We start from the raw sequence: 19,501 nt of genomic DNA, 5'->3' as shown, positions 1-19,501 counted from the left end.
TGCTATATCAAAGCTGTGTGAAAGACTGTGGAGATGGTCCAGTGGGTAAAGTTCATGCGAACATCCTCACACCCCTGTCAGATCCAGGCAGTGGCGTGTGCCTGTAACCCCAACCATCCAGGGAACAGACAGGCAGATCCCAAGGACTTACAGGCCAGGCAGTCTAGCCAAATCATGGAGCTCTAAATTCAGTGAGAGACCCTGCCTCAAAAAATAGAGAACAATAGAGAAAGACTCCCAACATAATAAAAATAAATAAGTCAATCATAGGCGATTCATACAAGCGTTTTCTACATGTCCACCGTGTGTCGGGTACTCAGTGCACATTGAGGCAGTTTTTTTTTTTTAATTAACTATATGGTAACTATACATGTGCTTTTCATATGTGCACTTACATAGGCTCATGCATGAAATGGTGCTATGTATTTATATTGTTGATAAGCTCTTAATGGTAATACTAGATTCCTTTCCTCGAACTTAAGGGAAACACATGGTGTTGTGTGTATATATATTAATATAATACAGATTTGTTAAAGATTAAAAAGGGTTTCTTAAAGGGATCCTCGCTAAATCCAACTCACAGTTGTTACCCCAGAAAAGTAAGATTAAGGGTTGTGAACACAGAAGGTTGAGCACATTTTGGCTTTATATATTCCTGTTTTGTTGAGTGTTTATGATTTCAGGTGTGTACATATAAGCTATATATATATTATTTCTATTGTACACAAATTTAAACAACAAAGTGGTTAAATAGATTGACCCAAGGTTTTCACTGAGTGGCAAAGCCAGCCATACAAATATAAGCCCTCGGATTTGGCTGACCTTATCAAGGACTAGTGTTTGGATATGGATGTCATTGTCCCTAACCTCCACACTTGCTTCCTTCATAGAAACCCGAGCTGTGAGGTGCACCAAGAGCCAGTGACATACACAGCTATCGACCCCAGCCTGCAAGACGCCCTGCACCAGTGTGTCAACAGCAGGTGCAACCAGAGGCTGGAAAGTGGGTAAGAGACCTCCCTGAGATCGGTGCCCAGCAGCTCCCCAGAGCTCCTGCAGCCCAGCTTCATGCTTTAAAGATACGCCCTTCGAGAGAGGGAGGATGATTCCTATGCCATTAGCCTTTTCTCTCCCTGATTAAATATTCCATTCCCACTGGTTACAGGTGTTTGGCATTTGTGCTATAGGCTAAAAAAAAAGGCCTCTTCTGTGAGTGGGAAGTTTTTTTTGTTTTGTTTTAATAAGCGAAGTGCAGAAGATATTGCAAGGGAGTGGGATCTCCTGGGATTCTCAACAGGACCCAGCAGCCATCAAGGTTTCTCTGGAAAGAACACTTCCCTTCTTAGAAAGCAAATCTGCTCCAGGACAGTTTTGGGACACTAACAGCCCTGTGTCCCTTGCTGTGGGCTGCTCCCCTCTAGGGATTTTGGACTAGGCATGGGAGGTTATGGCAGATCTGGGGGAGGGAGACTAGTTCTCTCGCTGGTTGCCATGAGATCAGGTGAAGTAAGGGCACAGAGGGCACAGTTGGCCTTGTGTTTGGTTGAACTGAATAAAGGGCTACCCTTGAACTGATTAGCGTGGACTGTTAGGCTGTATTTAGATGCAGGCAGCACTGTCACTGATGTTATTTCTTAGGAGCATCACCATGGAGCGGCCTAAGAGACTGGCCGATAGGAAATCTCTTTTAAATAGACTACTATTTCTTGAACATATTTGACTGTTATTTCCTTCCCTTTAAAAAAAAAAAGAAAAAAACATAATGCCACAGGGCATGTTATACCAAAACCAAACAAACATAGGATCTATTTGCCTTTGGTCCTTTGAGATGATTCTGAACAAGACCACACTAATCCACAGTTGGAGGCTGTAAGGCCACTCAGGGAGAACTTGGCCCTTTCTCATTTTCAAGTGGCCAAGAGGCATCCAATAGCCACCCACAGGTAAATGACTGCTGTCCCTACTTGACAAGGAAAGGAGCAAGCCGTGGAGCCCTGAGGTCCAGCTAAAGGCCAGCTTGCCTGCTCTCTTGTTCACACTGATTTCTGAACCTCTGTCCCTCTGGCAGGGACTGTTTCGGTGTGCTGGACTGCGAATGGTGTGTGGTGGACAGCGACGGAAAGACCCACCTGGACAAGTCCTACTGTGCGCCCCAGAAAGAGTGCTTCGGAGGGATCGTGGGAGCCAAGAGTCCCTACGTTGATGACATGGGGGCCATCGGTATGTTGATTAGGAACCCACGCTGGTTTGATTCTTGAATGCAATTTTCTGCCTATAGACTGGGACCGAAATCTTAATAATCCTCGGCCCAACTCCCCTGCTTCGTCTCCCAGTCGTCCTTAGTTACAAAACTGAGGCAGATAATGACCTTCAGAGCTGACTACACGCACTGTGCAGTGAGCAGCCAACCATGCTGCCAAATTTTGCAAGCCTGGAATTCATTCCCATAAAGCTTGTTCTGAGGAACTCGGGCCTGATTTCCACATGGCTGATCTCCAGAGTCCGCTTGAATGTGCATCCCAGCTGTCAGAAGCCTGGGGCCTGGGGTGTGTCCTTTCTTCCCGAAGCATCCCCTTTCCCCTTTCCTAACCACCTTTACAAGGTAGGCATCCTCAGCCACACGTCACTGTTGAGGACAGTGGGCTCAGCAGACACCAGGGCTACTCAAGGTTGCTACAGCAGCTTAGGGAGGGGTCAGGGACACCACAAAGAGAAGAGCCCCTGGGATCAGGCCACGAGTCCTTGAAAATTCTACCAAAGAGTCTGGATTTCTCATTAGATTTTTTTTTCCCAGTCTCTTCCCAGAGTCAGCCCCATGTCCTCATTCTTAGCTGGCAAACTGAGTCACCATATTTAAGCCACTAGTTAATGTAGATGTTTCTCAACTTGGGATACAGTTATGGCCCCGTAAACCTATCTTGGGCTGAAAAAAATTAAGTCAAATTGTGCATAATACTCTCAGCCTGCTGAATGTTTTATAACTTAATGACACAGTTCAACAACACAGTGCTGGTTTTTTAACCTTTGTGAGCCCATGGCTGGCCAGGAACCTCCATACCTGTCTCAAGAGAGTATCCTGCATTTCACAAGCCCAAGGAGAGATTCCCAAGTCTGTGTTGTTTCTAGTGAATGCTTTATTGCTCTTGTATCATCACAAAGTTGACATGAGTCCAGTCCTCACCATCTAGGGACCATCTATATTTTGCTTTTTAATATCTGCACATTTAACCTCTTCTGTGGGGAGGAGGGGTTGAGTGCTTGGGTTACCACTGAAGCAGGCAGGGTTGTAGTTGACACAGATATACTTCAAAGGGTTACTCTCTGTGCTTACAGGGAGGCCACACCCCTGCATCTTGGTCTGTCAAGCAGACTCACTCTACTTCATCTCTCTCATTTCAGTGGGTAGTTCATATGTCCCTCAAAGAAGCCCACCTCGCCTTTCTCTACTAGGTAATGTTTCCTCTTCCCAGAGTAGCCAGGACTCCGTCAGCCCCAGGCAATGCATGTGTGTAAGCAGTCTTTATCTGCTCACTCTGTGTAGCAGCCAACAGTGGAGAACCAGGGATGAAGTGAAGCCTCTCCTCCCGCGGTCTCGTGTGTCAGGAAGGAATTTAGAGTGCAGCCCAGCTCTCCACCCAAGCAACCCATCCTCCTTTGGTCCCTTCCTGTCTCACTGCTCTCCCTCCATCCCTACCTCCCACTGCACTCGGGGGATCTTGACACCGAACATCTGTTCGTTTATTCTCTGAAGGTGATGAGGTGATTACGTTAAACATGATCAAGAGTGCCCCCGTGGGCCCTGTCGCCGGAGGGATCATGGGCTGCATCATGGTGTTGGTCCTCGCCGTGTATGCTTACCGCCACCAGATTCATCGCCGCAGCCACCAGCATATGTCTCCTCTTGCTGCTCAAGGTGAGTGCAGAAATCCTCTTACAGGTCAGCAGCAGGTTGCTTAGACCCTGCTTTCTTTTTTAGTGCCTAAACTCTGCAGGCCCTATTTTGATTACCCAGAAAATTCTAGGCTCTTGCCTGATGCTCCCAACATCCCCATCCCTCACCCACTCCATGGCCTATTTCTACCGTCAGCTGAGCTGGGGAGCCAGGGTGCTGACAGAGACTGTGTGTCCACAGGCTGCCCTTGCAGGTCTGAGCCCAAGCAAATCAGAGACCACCCCCCCCCCCAGACCATTATGACCAGGAATACGAATCAGTTCTGTTGCACCGCTGTGCGGAGTAGGAATGGTCACGTTTGAATAATAAGACATTTTGAACCAGGATGAATCATCAGAGCCCACTACAAAAGAGTTCGTCTGTAATCTTGACCTTGTTGCCAAAGTTTTAAGTCAGCCATCTGCACTCAAAACCTTTCCCACCCTTTCCGAAGTTCCCAGAGATGTGTTAACATGGCCTTTATAAAAGTAAACTCAACTCACCATCATTCTGGCCACTTAACTCAGCTTGCAGCACTAGTGACAAATTAGTGTTAGCTGTTGCTATGACAACAGCCCTGACAGAAGAGTACAACAGGGTTACCACCAACACCTGCCTCGGGTGAGATTCGGCTAGACCGGCGTCCAGTGCTGCCTGGCACCTGGCCGTCTGCGGTGCTGTAGCCTTTTCAGGGCACAGCCAGTGACGGTTCGGACCCCACTCCTGCTTAAGTGCTTTGAGAGAGGCTTGAAGGCGCGTTGGCCTCCGCCAGCTTCGTTTCTTTCTTCAGAATTCAATTTTAGGTGCTCCTCGCTCATCCTCTTCTTGTCCTTCCTTTGTATTAACACCCGCCTCTTCCTCGACGGATGTAACAGATAGGGGCCGTCCAATTGCAAGCTCATCTTTCTTTTTATTTATTTATTTTTTTTTGAGAGCCTGGGGCTAGAACCCAGCATGTTTGAGGCGAGCATTCTACTGCCCCGCCCTGCCCCCCTCCTCCACCTCTCCCCTCCCCCTCCCCCAGCTCACTCTTGCCGGAATGCTGTCACCAGCCATCAAACCCGGGCTCCGTGCGCGCGCGCGGGGTATTAAAGCCAATGATTTTGTTTGATTAAATAGTCATGTTTCTCCCTGTCTCATGATGGACAGAAATGTCAGTGCGAATGTCCAACCTGGAGAACGACAGAGATGAAAGGGACGAGGACAGCCACGAAGACAGGGGCATCAGTGAGTATCCGCTGCCTCCCGCGGCTTGTGTCGGCAGGAGGCTAATCCAAAATAAATATTCTTTCTTATGTCCTTTTGGCTTGTATTAAAATTTAAGAAGCTCTGACATGGCGGGGTTTTTTCCCCCCTCCCCTTTTCGTTAAGTGGAAGAAGTGTGGGTCTCTGCTTTGTTTCAGAATACCTCAGAAGCCTTTTTTTTTTTCTGATATTATCTTTTGCATTTTCTCTGGGTTAAAGTTTCTCCTCTCATTACTTTTCCAACATGGTGTTTTAGAAAGAGAAGTTTCTAGAATACATTTTTTTTTTAAGTTCCTTAATTAGCCTCCACAACTCAGGGTAAAAGAAAAGTGCTTTCTTTATTAAAAGAGACTTCTGCTGATGTCTAGATCCCTTGAGATGCCTAGCCCTTGGCCTGCTGATGCATGCTGGAGATAAGTGGCTAAGCGCCTCTCCCCTCATCCTTAAAATTCTTTTAAAAATTATTTATTCTAACTCTTCAAAGAAGAACTCCTCCAGCATGAGAGTGGCCATGCTCAGGGCACGGGGGTTGAAACAGTGAAGGTCCTGGCCAAGAGTGACACTAATTGTCCTTGACTTCCCGTAGTCAGCAACACTCGATTCATAGCTGCGGTCATGGAGCGACATGCACACAGTCCTGAAAGGAGACGGCGCTACTGGGGCCGCTCGGGAACCGAAAGCGATCATGGTAAGGTCTGGTCCTCTGCGGCAGAAGCCATCGGGAGCTTGGGCTACTCCTGTGGGAGGTGGGCACACACTCTTTCTCTCCCCTTCTCCAATTCTGTACTTAATTCTTTGGACATAGTTTCCCTAAAGGGATGCACCCCAGCGTGACGTTGTTTGAGAAAAGTGCATGGGCAGTCAGTCCTCTTGCGTCCCAATACTTCCAGGCACAAGCTAGATGGGCCTGACCACACAGATTGCTTTCAAGTTTTTCTCCGTAAAGCAGGTGGGGGCTGGTGAGACAGCCCAATGGGCAGAGATCCTTGCATCCCAACCTGATGACCTAGGTTTCATCCATGGAACCCATGTGGTAGAAGGAAAGAGCTGATTCCCACAAGTTACCCCCTGACCTCCACACATCGTAGTGCACAAGCACACACACACACACACACACAAACACACACACACACACACACACACACACACACACACACACACGTGTCATTTTTTTAAGGTGTATTTTTTGACACTTTTGCTTAACTGTGACCACATTCCTGACAAAAGCAGGGAGGAATTGTTCCTTTTAGCCCATGGTTTAAGAGGGTTCAGTGTACCAGGCGGGCGGCAGCAGTGCACACCTTTAATACCAGCACTCGGGAGACAGGGCAGTTTCCAGGACAGCCAGGGTTACACAGAGAAACCCTGTCTTAAAAAAAAAAAAGAGGAGAGAGGGCTCAGTTTGGTTGCTGATTAGATCTGATTGCTTGGGCCGGTGTCTTGAGTAACATCCTAGTGGCAGAAGACAGCTGTGACCATCGCGGCCAGGGCGAGTGGGATGAAGGGGGGACATACAAGTGAAGAACCAATCACCTGTGATCCACTTCCTTCATCCAGGGCTCACCTTCAGAGTTTCCAGAACTTTCCAAAATAGTGTTACTAAGGGACCAAGTACTCAAAACATGAGGGTGTGGGAAACATGTCAAAATCACACAGTCGCTAAGGCTTCATTCAATATGGAACCCCTTATGTCCGAGAAGCTAATGTTGCTGGCGGACCGCTGCCAGCGTCCTCAACACACACTCTTGGGTCATAGGCAAGTCTGGACAGTCCTCTAGCGGTGTCCACCCCCGTCTCTGGCCATGTCCGCCGGGCTCCAAAGCTTTGCTGAAGAAACATTTGCAACTGAGCCTTGAAAGGATGACAAAGAAAATAATGAGTGTGTACAAAGTTGTGGATTTACATTAACTGCAGAAGAAGTCAAGGCTGAGGAGGTACCAGGTGCCAGGCAAACCCCTGTGCTAGGAAGTCCATGTCCTGTCCCAAAGACCAGCCACACCATAGGGCCTCTCACGTTCCTGGTGTCTGTCATGCAGAGCAGCAGGTATGTCCCGGTCTGTGAGCATCACTGCCCCCATTACTCAAAACCAGAACCGGAGTGAAAGAATGTTTCATTTTTTTTTTTAAGCTAGCTGTCTAGTTTACAAAGCTAAGTCTTTGTATATGCCTAGATAATTATATAAACTTTTTATTTTATTATTTTTTTTTTTTGGTCTTGGCTTTTTCCACACCTATCCTGAAAGAAGAGAAATGCCTTTCAACAGTGTTTCTATTTGTATGCAAATAGAAACAGGAGATGACGCCCCTCCAGGGGACCAGCATCCCTCTGACACCGCCACAGGGATGCAACCGCCCTTGGAAAATGTGAGCTGCTGCAGCCCAGCCTGGTAAACCCGAGGCTGTGAATTGGGCTTTGAATGGCATCGTTCCCACTGACTAAATAGAACCTTCGGGTTTCTATGGAGAACCGAAGCAGAACTTAAATTTTTCAGTTTCTTGGCTCCCTGCCTCCCCCACATCACCCCCCTCCCCCCAATAATCCTTTGAACCTGTGCGAGTTCCTCTGCTTGGCAATTCTGCGCCTTCTCTTTTGAATACTAACACAGGTTTGAGGCTACTAAAGTTCAGCTGAAATAATTTCTTATTCAGCAGAAACACTGAATCTCAGCTCTCCCTCTCCCGTGGCATCCATACCAAATTAGGATCTGGAGTGACAAAATGTTCCCAGCCTCTTCTGCTGTCTTAACTGCGATGGTGTATGAGGCAACAGCTTAGATAAGTGTGAGTAGTGTGAGTACCTGAAACCAGGAATGCAGCGAAGGAAGGGCTCACTCTCTCTCTCATTTCTCTCACTAATTGGATCCCTGTTATCCCTGAGGAATAAAAAAAAAAAAAAAAAAAAAAAGCTTCTCATGCAGACAGAATAAACCACCGAAGGAAGTACAAGGCTGTGAGAGTCCCCATATCCCAAATACATCATTAAATCAATGGCGCTTCCCTGTGGGCTGTTGTATCCCTGAACCTGTACAGCAGGCCACTAAAAGTCACTCACCAATAGAGTGGCCCTGTCACGCCGGCAGGATAAAGTCTGCCTGTGCATTAGAGGAGGAAATAGAATCGATGGTTTTGTCAACAGGGTTCTGAGTGGTATTCTCCTGTATCGTGCCTGTACTGGGTGTGTGCTGTGCACTGGGCGCTGGAGGTGGAGGGCAGGGTGAGCAAGAGGAGCGCCCTCGAGACAAGGTTCTACCACCTCTTTTGTTTTTATAACAAGTCTGCTTAGAGTTTAGTGAAATGGTTTAGTCCTTAGTTTCCTAATTCTTAAAGTAGAATAGCCAGGTGTGGTAGCACACACCTCTAATCCCAGCCCTCAGGATGCAGAGACAATCAGATCTCTGTAAAGTGTAGGCTAACCTGATCTACACAGCAAGTTCCGGGCCAGCCAAGGCTTACCTAGTGACACCCTGTCTCAAAAATTAATTCATAACTAAATAATAGGACTAAGTTTTTCTACCTGGTAAAGTTCTCATGAAGCTCAAAGGAGCTAGCGTGGCAGGAGCTTGGGCTCGGGGTGACCTCTCTGCTTTGTCCTCATAGTTTCTATTCCAAGGGAACCCAGAAATGGAGGCCCATGTTCAGGAGCCCCACACAAGGTGGAAAGAGACAGATTCCTGGAGTGAACAAAAGAGAAAGGCAAAGGAAGGGCTTGAGCTGGTGAGGCAGCAGTACCAGGGTTCTGTGTTGTGCTGTGTGTGTGTGTGTGTGTGTGTGTGTGTGTCGTGTACATGTGCATGTGAGTGACTAGTAAAAGCCTAGGCCCCTGGGAAGCTGCATAGCAATGTTCCTAGAAATAAAACCCACCCTTACTAAACTTGGAAACTTGTGGCTGCTTATTTATTTAGAAATAGTTCACAAGGCCGTGTTTCAAAATATAAAGTGTTTTTTATTTGGTGCTGGGAATCAAAACCAGGATCTGGTACGTGCTAGGCAAGTACTCTGTGTTGCGAACACCCCAGCCAGACTCCTGTCAATATTCTAAGACAACTTAAAGTGTTTGTGTTTTTCAGCAAAATGTAAGCCTCACGGGTTGAGCTACTAAACACCTTTGTGACCATGCATCTGCTGTGTCTCATATTTCTCTTGAAAATAGCATGTTCTGTCTAATATCTACTAGCTGATTTTTAATTTTAAAAAATACCAGCATACGTTTATTTGCTCCTCATGAGTTTGTATTTCAATTACTTCCTCATTAGAAAATATAATTCAATTATATTTCAATTACTTTACAATCAGGTTTAGACAGGTATTTTTGCATGTATGTATGTGGTAAGCAACACTTTCTTTTTGAAAACGGGGTTTCTCCCTCATTCTTGGCAATTTCATGGGACTTTTTCTAAGACAAATGATGAACGAAAACCTAATCAAAAGCAGACCATATTCTGGAGGTACCCTCCGCCAGTTACTCTTTGTGGCCACAAGATGGCGCATAAGTCCCTGAAGGAGCCTTAGAGTTTTAGAAAATAGCAGTATCTCAGGAACTATCGTAAACACATAAGCAGGATGCCAAAGTACAGAAGCCTACTTTGGGCTTCTAGTCCTCATGGGTGCCTGGCCTCGTTCCTAAAGCAAGTGTCTTATTTGAGGTTATCTTCGTAGATGCTTTTTGCTTTTCAGCATATGCCTTTGCAAGTGCTGCCAGAGGTCCTTTGTGTTTACATAGCATTTCTTCCATGCTCCATGGCCAGGGATCCTGTCTGTCCTCATGATTCCTCACAGTTCTCAGGGCAAAGCACAACTTCCTGGCACCAAGCAAATGGTTTATTTGCTGGATGTTAAAACGCCTGTCGCCTGGGGAGAGGGCTCCATGGTTTGCAAAGCACTTGCTGCACAGCCATGAGGACCCGAGCCCCACAAAGCCAGGCACTACAGCCCCATCGGCAAGCCCAGAGCTCGCACGATGAAATGGGAAATGGAGATGGCAGAATCCCCATGAGCTTGTGGGAGGGCTAGCCTAGTGTATACAGCAGCAAACAAGAGACCCTGCCTCTAACAAAGTGGGAGGCAAGGACCAACACTGGAAATTGTCCTTTGACCTCTAGGCAGGCATGCCCACACTCACTCTCCTACCACATACACCCACAGAAGACTTAGAAAGAAAAGAAAATGTATTTGTTTCACTTGCTTCCCTACAACTTGCTGTCCCCTGGGGATTTCCACTCGTGCATTAAATGATAGGAAAACATGGAGTGAATGAGCAATACTGTCTGCTAGTTTTCCATCTTTTACAGACACTTAGAGAAACCGTTCCAGGCAGTGAAGCTGTGCTTTGGCTCACAGCTTCAAGGGTCCCAGTCGGTAGTTGGCTGGCCATGCTGTTTCTGGGCCATGGCAGGGCAGACCATGCTGGTTGAGGACATGGTGGTGTGAGGTTGCCACCTCATGGTGCCAAGCAAGGCACATCTTTCCAGGGCAAGCCTCCAGTCACATGCATCCTCTAACTAGACCCCACTGCCTACATTCCACCACCTCCCTCTAATGCAACATGGTTTGAATCTATCAAGGGATGGGTCCACAAAATGAGGTTGGAGCCATCTTGACTGAGCCCCTTCCCAAAGCACAACAGACAGTGTCCAGTCCCGCAACAGAGGTGCCTTTGGGGGCCATTTCAGATCCAGACACAAGGGTATCACAATGAGCAAATAATTACAGAGTTGAAAACCACTGGGTAGGGAAAGCATGGATTTCCAGATCTTCCTAATTATATGAGACCAGCAAATGCCGTGCCACACAAAGCTACAGGTAACAGAGAACTCACGGATGCTGGTACTTGGGGGAATTACAGTGTGAATAGTGTGTGGAGACCCTCTTTTTGCTTTTATAGTTCTAGGGATTGGCCCTAAGGCCTCTTACATGCTAGGCAAGTGGTCTCCCGCCGAGGTATCGCCACAGCCCTTTTAGTTTTCAGGTGGAGGCAGGATCTAAGCTGCTTGTGTTGGCCTTGAATTCGCTCTGTAGCTCGGGCCAGCCTCGAACCTGCAATCTTCCTGCCTCAGTTTCCAAACAGCTGCATTTACAGGCCTGTACCTGCAGGCCCGGTTGGTTTTTCTATGAAGTGCCTCCTCTATACGAGGCCCTGGGTTCAGGGTCAGGAGTGCAAAGGCAGCAAATAAGAAAGATCTGGCTAGCCAGGCAAGGTGGTGAGCCCCGGCAAGCAAAGCCGAGCAGGACCATTTCAAGTATGAAGCCAGCCTGGGCTATTTAGTGAGTTTCAGGCTAGCCTGGGCTATGTAGTAAGACCCTGTCTCCCAAAAGTAAAAATAAGAAGAAATGAAAAAATGGAGGAATCTGTCAACAAAGAGCCCGTTTTTAGTATAATATGGTGTAAAAAAAAAAAAAAATACATAATGCCATGGAGAATGGCAGAGGGACACCAAACCCAGGTGGCCGGTCAGGGGGATGGGCAAGGAAGACTTAGCAGAGCTCTGAGGCACCTGAAGCTTGAAGCATGGCAGCAGGGGAGAGGGAACTTACGCCAGGTGTGTTAACAATTGATCTGGCACTATGGTACTCAGAAGTGACCAGAATGGGACCACTGGGGCAGTAGCGGGGTGAGCAGGCCAAATACTGAGACTGCTAAAATCTAGTCTCGGTGTCTTCCTTGATGTGCACGGGACGGTGTGGTTCAGACATCCGTGTGGCAGCTTTCAGAGCCTGGCCTCTGGTCTTACACTGTAGGCTTAACCCTGCCAAAGGTAGCAAACTGAGAGACTTACTCTGGCCCCATCTCTTAAATGTGGGTGAAGGTGTCACTGTTTCCCCAGCCCCTGAACTTCGAAACCTCGACCATCTATCTCCAAGGATGTCAACCCTTCTAACCCCTTCCTCTGGCAGATTCATTTGGTCACCAAACCCCCGGCTTCCTCCCAGGAACAGCCTGTTGATATCCGGTGGTTCCCCCATCTCCAAGCGCTGCTACTGTCCGACGTCAGCTTGAGGTCTGGGAGGCAGCCTCCAATTCTCTGAGCCACCTGGCTTCTGCTCAGGTCGCATTGGCACTCACCCACCCCTAGTACCTGCCGTTAAGTCCTAGTGGTTCCAACCAGCCTTCTGACCCTAGCCCCAGCCTCCCTACCTAGCAGCCATGCCTGCTTTTCCCATGCCAAGCTTTTCACCATGTCACCGAGGTAGCCAAGCCTTTAGGGCGGTGGTTCTCAACCTTCCCAATGCTGCAACCCTTGAATACAGTTCCTCACGTTGTGGTGACACGCCCCCCCACACACACACCCCATAAAATTATTTCATTGCTACTTCATAACTGTAATGTTGCTACTGTTATGAATCGTAATGTAAATATCTGATGTGCAGGATATCTGACACCCAACCCCCAAGGGGTCATGCCCCCTAGTTTGAGAACCACTGCTTTAGGGCTGTTGCTCAGAGCTGTTGCATATGACTGTCCCCCACTAGTACCTGTGGTGCCTTGACTGGGTTTCTGGGGCTGTCCACCTTGCTCTTGTTCTTGCTCCTGGTCCCTGTATCCAGGTGCTCTCAGTGATATGGCCCACAGCAGTGAGCTCTGCCCTTCTTCCCTGGCTTGGGCAGAAGATGTACCTGTTTGTCGTTGGCACCATGTGTGTATACCAGGCTCTCCAGAATCAAGATGATTCCAACCGAGTCATGCTTTCCTGAGACTCGGGGTCACTGGGTCTCCTCTGCCGTCCTCCTGACTCAACTTGTAGCCTTTACCCTTACCATACAACCACCCCTGCCTGGTTGCCTAGCAACCTTTATAATCTGCCGTCCCACTTCCTCTCATTTTAATTCTTCATCCTTCCTTGGGCTGTTGCAGTGACCTTCTTGGTCTCTCCTTTTCCCTTTCATCTGTTCTCCAAACTGCCAGTCGGTCTCTGACCAGAGTGATCAGGGCCAGCCATTACAGGGAAGTCGTGTCCCTGCTGTCTGCTCTAGCATGTGCATCATGCTCTAGCTTGAACTCTCCTCTCGGCTTCTCCCTTCCCTGCTGCTTGGCTCCCTGCGAACACAGATCCGAGCCACAGGATGGAGGAATCACTTTAGGGCTCCGCGCTTCACGGACTGCTCTTCTCTTTCTTTGCTTACAAACACTTTGCCAAACTTGGTGGTTTTGTGTTTCAAGACAGGGTTTCTCTGTGTAGACCTGGCTGTCCTGGAACTCACTCTGTAGACCAGGCTGGCCTCCAACTTAGATCCACCTGCCTCTGCCTCTGAGTGCTGGGATTAAAGGTGTGTGCTTCCACTGCCTGGCTACACTATACCAAACTCCTATTCACCTGCCTAAGCCCTGGTGACAGTGCGATGACATTGCCTCCCTCGTTCCTTTAGCCAGAATGAGTTAGTCCTCCTTCTGGGTTTCAACTGAAGCTGAGCTCTAGGTCTCACCACTGTCTGTTTACACACCATTTTAGTCATTAAGGAAGGGAAATAAGGCGATGTGATTTGTCACCCCACCCCCACCCAGTCCACAGTAAAAGAGTGACCCAATGCACTGTGTTCTTGCTCGTCTCAAACACTGGCTGCTTAGCTCCTACAGGACCAGGTTTTCGTGCTTCCAGTACCTAGCAGAGTGACATGGACTTAGGAGATGCCCAGTCAATGTTCCTCGCGTTGGACTGGCTGTTAAACAATTCTTCAGTTATGTTTTACTGAGGACAGAGATTGCCTCTCTCACTTTTGCACAGAGCATACATTTTCAACCCCACACTGCTCCGACTTGGCTGAATGCGAGCATATCAATTTTGCAATCACCAATGTGACTAGTGCTTACCCTGGGTGAGGGCTGATTGACACGGAGGTGCAAGGAAACTATTAATGAGCTGTCACTTCTCAAAACGTTTAGAAGAGGGGTTTTTTTTTTTTCAATATTTAAAAACATGCCAAGGTTCTTGGAAAGGAATCCTTTGATCAATGAAGGCATTTTCTTTTGAAACATGTGTTACTTAGAATACTGAAAGAAATGAATCTTTAAACACAGTGAGCTGGCTTACACGGAGCGTAGCTGACTCCCTTCTCGTTGCTCTGGGCTAGATGGGGATTTGAGGTTTCATTGCGCACTAGAACCTGGGACGAGTTCCTTCCCTCCTGACCACCTCCCTTCTACAGTGGTATTAAGAACCCAGCTGTTATGCGGGAATCACTGACCTGTGTTTTGCCATAGACTTGTGTGCTGATGATAATGAGTTGGACTCTCACTGATATCCCACGGTGATAATGGATTGGACCCTCACTGACATCCCACAAGCATTTCACCGTTCAGCTGTTTCCCACCATTCCCAACCAGTCTGCACCCTGTTCACATCTCCCTGAAGCTGCCCATTGCCTGCTTTAGTAGTTTATAAGATACAGGGGGAGTTGTCATCGTACTCTTTAGAAGCATAGGAAGATGGACCCCAGGATGCCAAGATGGGTACCTGCAGATAATGGGGTCTGTGGGGGTGATTTCACTGTGGGGGTATCACTGGCCTGGGGATTTGGAGTGATGACTCTTGTTCATTTTCCCCCAACTTTCTCAGTTGTTTAACATAGTTGTGTATTAATGGTTAATTGTTCTTAGAAAAAAACAAAGCAACCCTGTTTCCTCTCGATCTCCTTAAAGTTACAATACCTTGGCATCCACTGGTCATGTACAGATGTTGGCACCTAAGTGTCACTATCACGGGAGTGCACTCCAACATCCTAGACGGTCTGGTCTGTGTCCTGAGGCTGTGCTGTTCCTTTTCTAGGGTACAGCACCATGAGTCCGCAGGAAGACAGTGAGAACCCTCCATGCAACAATGACCCCTTGTCAGCTGGCGTGGATGTAGGCAACCACGATGAGGACTTGGACCTGGACACCCCACCCCAGACTGCAGCCCTACTGAGTCACAAGTTCTACCACTACCGCTCACACCACCCGACCCTCCATCACAGCCACCACCTCCAGGCAGCCGTGACAGTGCACACCGTGGACGCCGAGTGCTAACAGGCCGAGGGGCCCTGGTGATGCGGGATGGTCTGAGAAGAAATGAGCTGGCGTAAAACTCTGTCCCGTGAGACACTTGGTGTCTGTGCTTTGTCAGTGAAGTCTGATGCCTTTGCTGCCTGCTGGCGTGTTTAAAAACTGAAACCACAAAGTCCTGTTTGTGAGAAGCTGAAGCTGGTTCTGAAATGGAAGCGGGGGGCGGGGGCCCGGTGCTGATGAACTGACCTGCCATAATGGAATGGAAGCCTAGGCAAAGCTCCAACAGAGACACTTGTAGAGGAAACTGAGCCAGAGGAATGTTCCCAGCACCAGAAGCGCTCGACCCCTTCCCTGGAAGAGGGCTGGAGCAGATGCCAGGAACGTGGCACACACCGGATGCTACCAACCGCTGGACGGGCACCCTTGTTTCCTAGCGGTGCCTGGACACCACAGTAACTGTCCGGAACCGAACTCACCTTGAGCTCTAAATGATGCATCTCAAAGTTTCTAAGTAAAGGATTATTTTTCTACTATTTATTGAACTTTCAAACTTTGGGGGGAGGGGGAGGAAACGAGAGATTCTCGGCCATAACCCTGGCTGTTGTGTGTGGTGACGTTGTTGTTTGATTAAGGAGTTGTGTTTCTTATTTAACTGGTGATCTTCCCACCACCCTGATCTACAAAAAAAAAAAAAAAAAAAAAAAAAAAAAAGGGAAAATGAAGAACTCTTCCTTTGGCTTGTTGACGTCACTTTGCGGAAACACGTCATCTGTGTTAGTTAGTGTTCCCTTCCTGGAGGGGCAGTGATCCAAGACGTTTTCAAAGAAATTCCATTCCTTTAGAATCCATTTCCACCTCCCATAGAACGTTTTCCTTAGGTTTCTACGAAATCTAGTATTATAGCCCTGGCCTTTCAGTTGAGGGAGGCTTGGGTTTATTCTCTTTGTTTTAAAGACTATAAATTTTAAAATGTCTCATTTTTGATTCTGAGAATATTAAACAGATAAAGAAAGACATTTTAAAATTGTGCAAGTGTGGTTCTTAAAAGATTTCTTTTGAAATCATAGCTCGAAGCTGCTGCCACTGAATTCACCAAACTGCTTTTGACTCTGCAGGGATTCATCCAATGGCTTCTTTGGCGCGGGGCATTGTGATTTTAAAGTAGTGTTCTAATTACAGTGGTGTATTTTAGATTCACATTTTGTGATTCAAATATGTTATGAAGACATTCTTTGCACCGTGCGTGTGGTAAATCTCCATTTATATGTAGTTGGAAAAATTCACGGAATAATGTTTTAATGATAGGGTATCATGATATACTGTAATAAATAAATAAATAAATAAAAATTGGGTCCTCAGCACTACAGAAAGTAAACTATATATGTGCTACCCGGAAACCCCTTCATACTGTGTATAAAATTGCAGTCTAGTGAAATAAACTGTATGCCACAAACAGTTGAGTGGCTATTGTTATTTGATGTGCAGTCTCTCACCATGTGACCTTTCAGTGCTTCAAACAACTTCAGTCCTCTTGACCATCTCAAACACACAAAGTGAGGATATTAATAGGCTAAAATAAAGAACAAACAGTTAAAAATAAGTAAAACTACCATGCCTGATGTTTTAGGCCTTCCAAGCTAAACTCAGCAGGAGGATTAATAGTTTGAGGGCAGCCTGGGCTGCATTGGGAAACCTTGTCTCAAAAACCAATGACTAAATAAAAGTGTATATATCCCCCGCTTCCTGCACAGCCAAATCCATTTCCTTAGTGTAAGATGGTCAACTCTATCTTGTCGAGGTTGCATGGTCTTGCCTTCCCTGAAAAGAACTCTTCTAGTCTAGGTTTTCCTGTAAGAGTAAGACTCTGTTAAGAAACTAGATGTGCTGGAGAGATGGGTCAGTGGTTAAAAGCACTTGCTCCTCTTCCAGAGGACGCAAATTCATTTCTTACCGCACACGTTAGGTGGCTCACAACCACTTGTAACTCTAGCTCAAGAGGTTCTGATGTCCCAGTGCGTGCACACACATAGCATATACTCACGCAGACACACCAGACGTAATTAAATTGAGAATACATCTTTTTAAAAAAACGGCTTCTTGACTGGGGAGGAAGAAGGTCCAGAAAAGTGGTATCTCCAAGAAAGATGCTGTTGTAAGGGATGGGGGGCATTAAGGGGAGCTGAATATCTACTCTCACATCTTCCTTATAAGGTCTCAAAGTTCCATTCCACTGAAGTTCACCAACTATTATATTAGGGTTACTTACAGTTCGTGGGTAAAAGGTCACAGGCAGCATAGGAAGGTCTCCACCCAGCATGGATGATGGCCTCACAGTGGCTGTGTGATAGATGGAGGCCTCTTCCTTCGGTCCTCCCCAGCCTCTGTACTCTAGCCCCTCCCCAAAACCCCAGACCATGTCCAGTTAGAATTGCACACAGCCACTGAGGGAGCAGGTGGATACTCAGTATTTTCCTGTGAGGGAAGGTCAACAGTTGACAAGTCCCGCCATGATGATCTTCTGCAAGCAGACCCAAGCCAAGTCCTGAGGATGGTATCTGTCTGGCTCAGGATAGATCTATACAATGGGTACACAAAGCTGAGAGCTAAAAACAATCTGTACAGGCTACTCAAACATAACAGCAAGCCAGACATCATGGTGGCATACACTTAGACTCCCAACCCTGGGGAACCCCAGGAGGATCGTGAGTTCAAGGCCAACGAGGGCCATGTAAGACTATCTTAAAAAAAAAAAAAAAGACGCCGGGCGGTGGTGGCGCCTTTAATCCCAGCACTCGGGAGGCAGAGCCAGGCGGATCTCTGTGAGTTTGAGGCCAGCCTGGGCTACCAAGTGAGTTCCAGGAAAAGGCACAAAGCTACACAGAGAAACCCTGTCTCAAAAAAAAAAAAAAAAAAAAAAAAAAAAAGACTTTAATGGAAATTGTTTTGTATCTTTTGCAATAAGACTGCCCTGAAGTCAGGGTAGAAGTAATTGAATGTTTATAACCTGAACAAGAGACTATCACAAGGTTTGTTTTGAGTTTTTCGGTTAGTTGGTTTTTGTTGTTGTTTGTTTGTTTAGATTTATTTATTTTGTTTTATATGTGTGAGTGTTTTAACTGCATATATGCCTAAGGCAGTTGTGAGCACCATTTGGGTGCTGGGAATCAAACCCAGGTCTTCTGCAAGAGTTCTTAACAACCACTGCACTATCTCTCCAGCCCCTGTGACTGAATTTTGTAGTTCCTGTAGAGACTGATCCCCAAGCATCACATGTGACGTCGTTCATACATGTGGTAACGGTGATGTTCACATGGTTTAGAAAGAAAAACGTGGTGTTGGAAACATCATTAGGGTCAATGTCAGTTCCTTAGGCTCCTCGGACACCACTGTGGCTTGCACAGAGGGCGCTCTAGAGACCCCAAGGGTTCTGGGCCTGTGCATTCACCAACAGAGGGCGCTCTAGAGACCCCCAAGGGTTCTCTACTGGGCCTGTGCATTCACCAAGGCCCCTGTGCCGGGACCCAGCCCCTTACAAAGAGCAGCATCGGTAGCTCAGAATATTCCAGGTCACATGATAAAGAAGGAAAATACTAACTGGTTGAGACTGACATCCAACAGGGCCCAGACTCAGTCAGTGGTCCTCCAAGAATATGTCCGTATGTCTGCCAGGTAATCGGTAGTGAATAATTTTTTTTTTTTTTTTTTTTTTTTTTTTTTTTTTTTTTTTTTTTGGTTTTTCAAGACAGGGTTTCTCTGTGTAGCTTTGCGCCTTTCCTGGAACTCACTTGGTAGCCCAGGCTGGCCTCGAACTCACAGAGATCCGCCTGCCTCTGCCTCCCGAGTGCTGGGATTAAAGGCGCGCGCCACCACCGCCCGGGCGGTAGTGAATAATTTTTGATAAATTTTGAAAATGTTGGAGCCTGGCCCTCGGCCTTCCATTACTTGATTTGACTTGAATGCTCAGCTAAACCTCACTAGTGTATGTATTGGATAGCTGTCGGATCCCCCCTCACACCAGCTTACGTTGCCAACCCGTGACTATCACATGGCAAGCCTGGAGGACCGGCTTCCTCCCATAGCAGTGACAATTCCAAGTGTCACGTTTTTTTGAGAATGTACATCTGGGGGAATCATCAAATTCTTAAACATGCCAGCCCAGTCACTCTGTGTCTTTTTGGTCTGAACAGAGGTATGCAGATCTTCCAGGTGGGGTAGAATGCTATAAAAGATTACTTTCTAACTCTTCCATTTAAAAGAACCTGCAGTTGAAAGATATTTATAATTGCATCTGTCGGTCTGGTTAGTAACTGAAAGTGTGCGAGTGTCCGTGTGTCTATGTGCACAGAAGT

At 47.1% G+C, this 19,501-nt stretch overlaps 1 protein-coding gene across 1 annotated transcript in view; it reads left to right on the top strand.

The window, feature by feature from the left end:
• Cachd1 (cache domain containing 1) overlaps positions 1-16,607 on the top strand; it is a 221,723-nt gene extending 205,116 nt beyond the window's left edge. Inside the window, exons 22-27 of the mRNA XM_052716199.1 lie at positions 891-1,007; positions 2,069-2,220; positions 3,752-3,913; positions 5,081-5,158; positions 5,763-5,864; positions 14,935-16,607. Of these exons, the coding sequence (XP_052572159.1) occupies positions 891-1,007; positions 2,069-2,220; positions 3,752-3,913; positions 5,081-5,158; positions 5,763-5,864; positions 14,935-15,173 (850 nt within the window). The 3' untranslated portion in view covers positions 15,174-16,607. The remainder of the gene's footprint in view (positions 1-890; positions 1,008-2,068; positions 2,221-3,751; positions 3,914-5,080; positions 5,159-5,762; positions 5,865-14,934) is intronic.
• The last annotated feature ends 2,894 nt before the right edge of the window (positions 16,608-19,501 follow it).

The sequence above is a fragment of the Peromyscus californicus genome, unplaced genomic scaffold (assembly GCF_007827085.1).
Source record: "Peromyscus californicus insignis strain IS unplaced genomic scaffold, ASM782708v3 Scaffold_5__1_contigs__length_169319896, whole genome shotgun sequence".
In the NCBI taxonomy this organism is placed as follows: Eukaryota; Metazoa; Chordata; class Mammalia; order Rodentia; family Cricetidae; genus Peromyscus; species Peromyscus californicus.
This window is presented reverse-complemented; position numbering and strand designations above follow the sequence as displayed.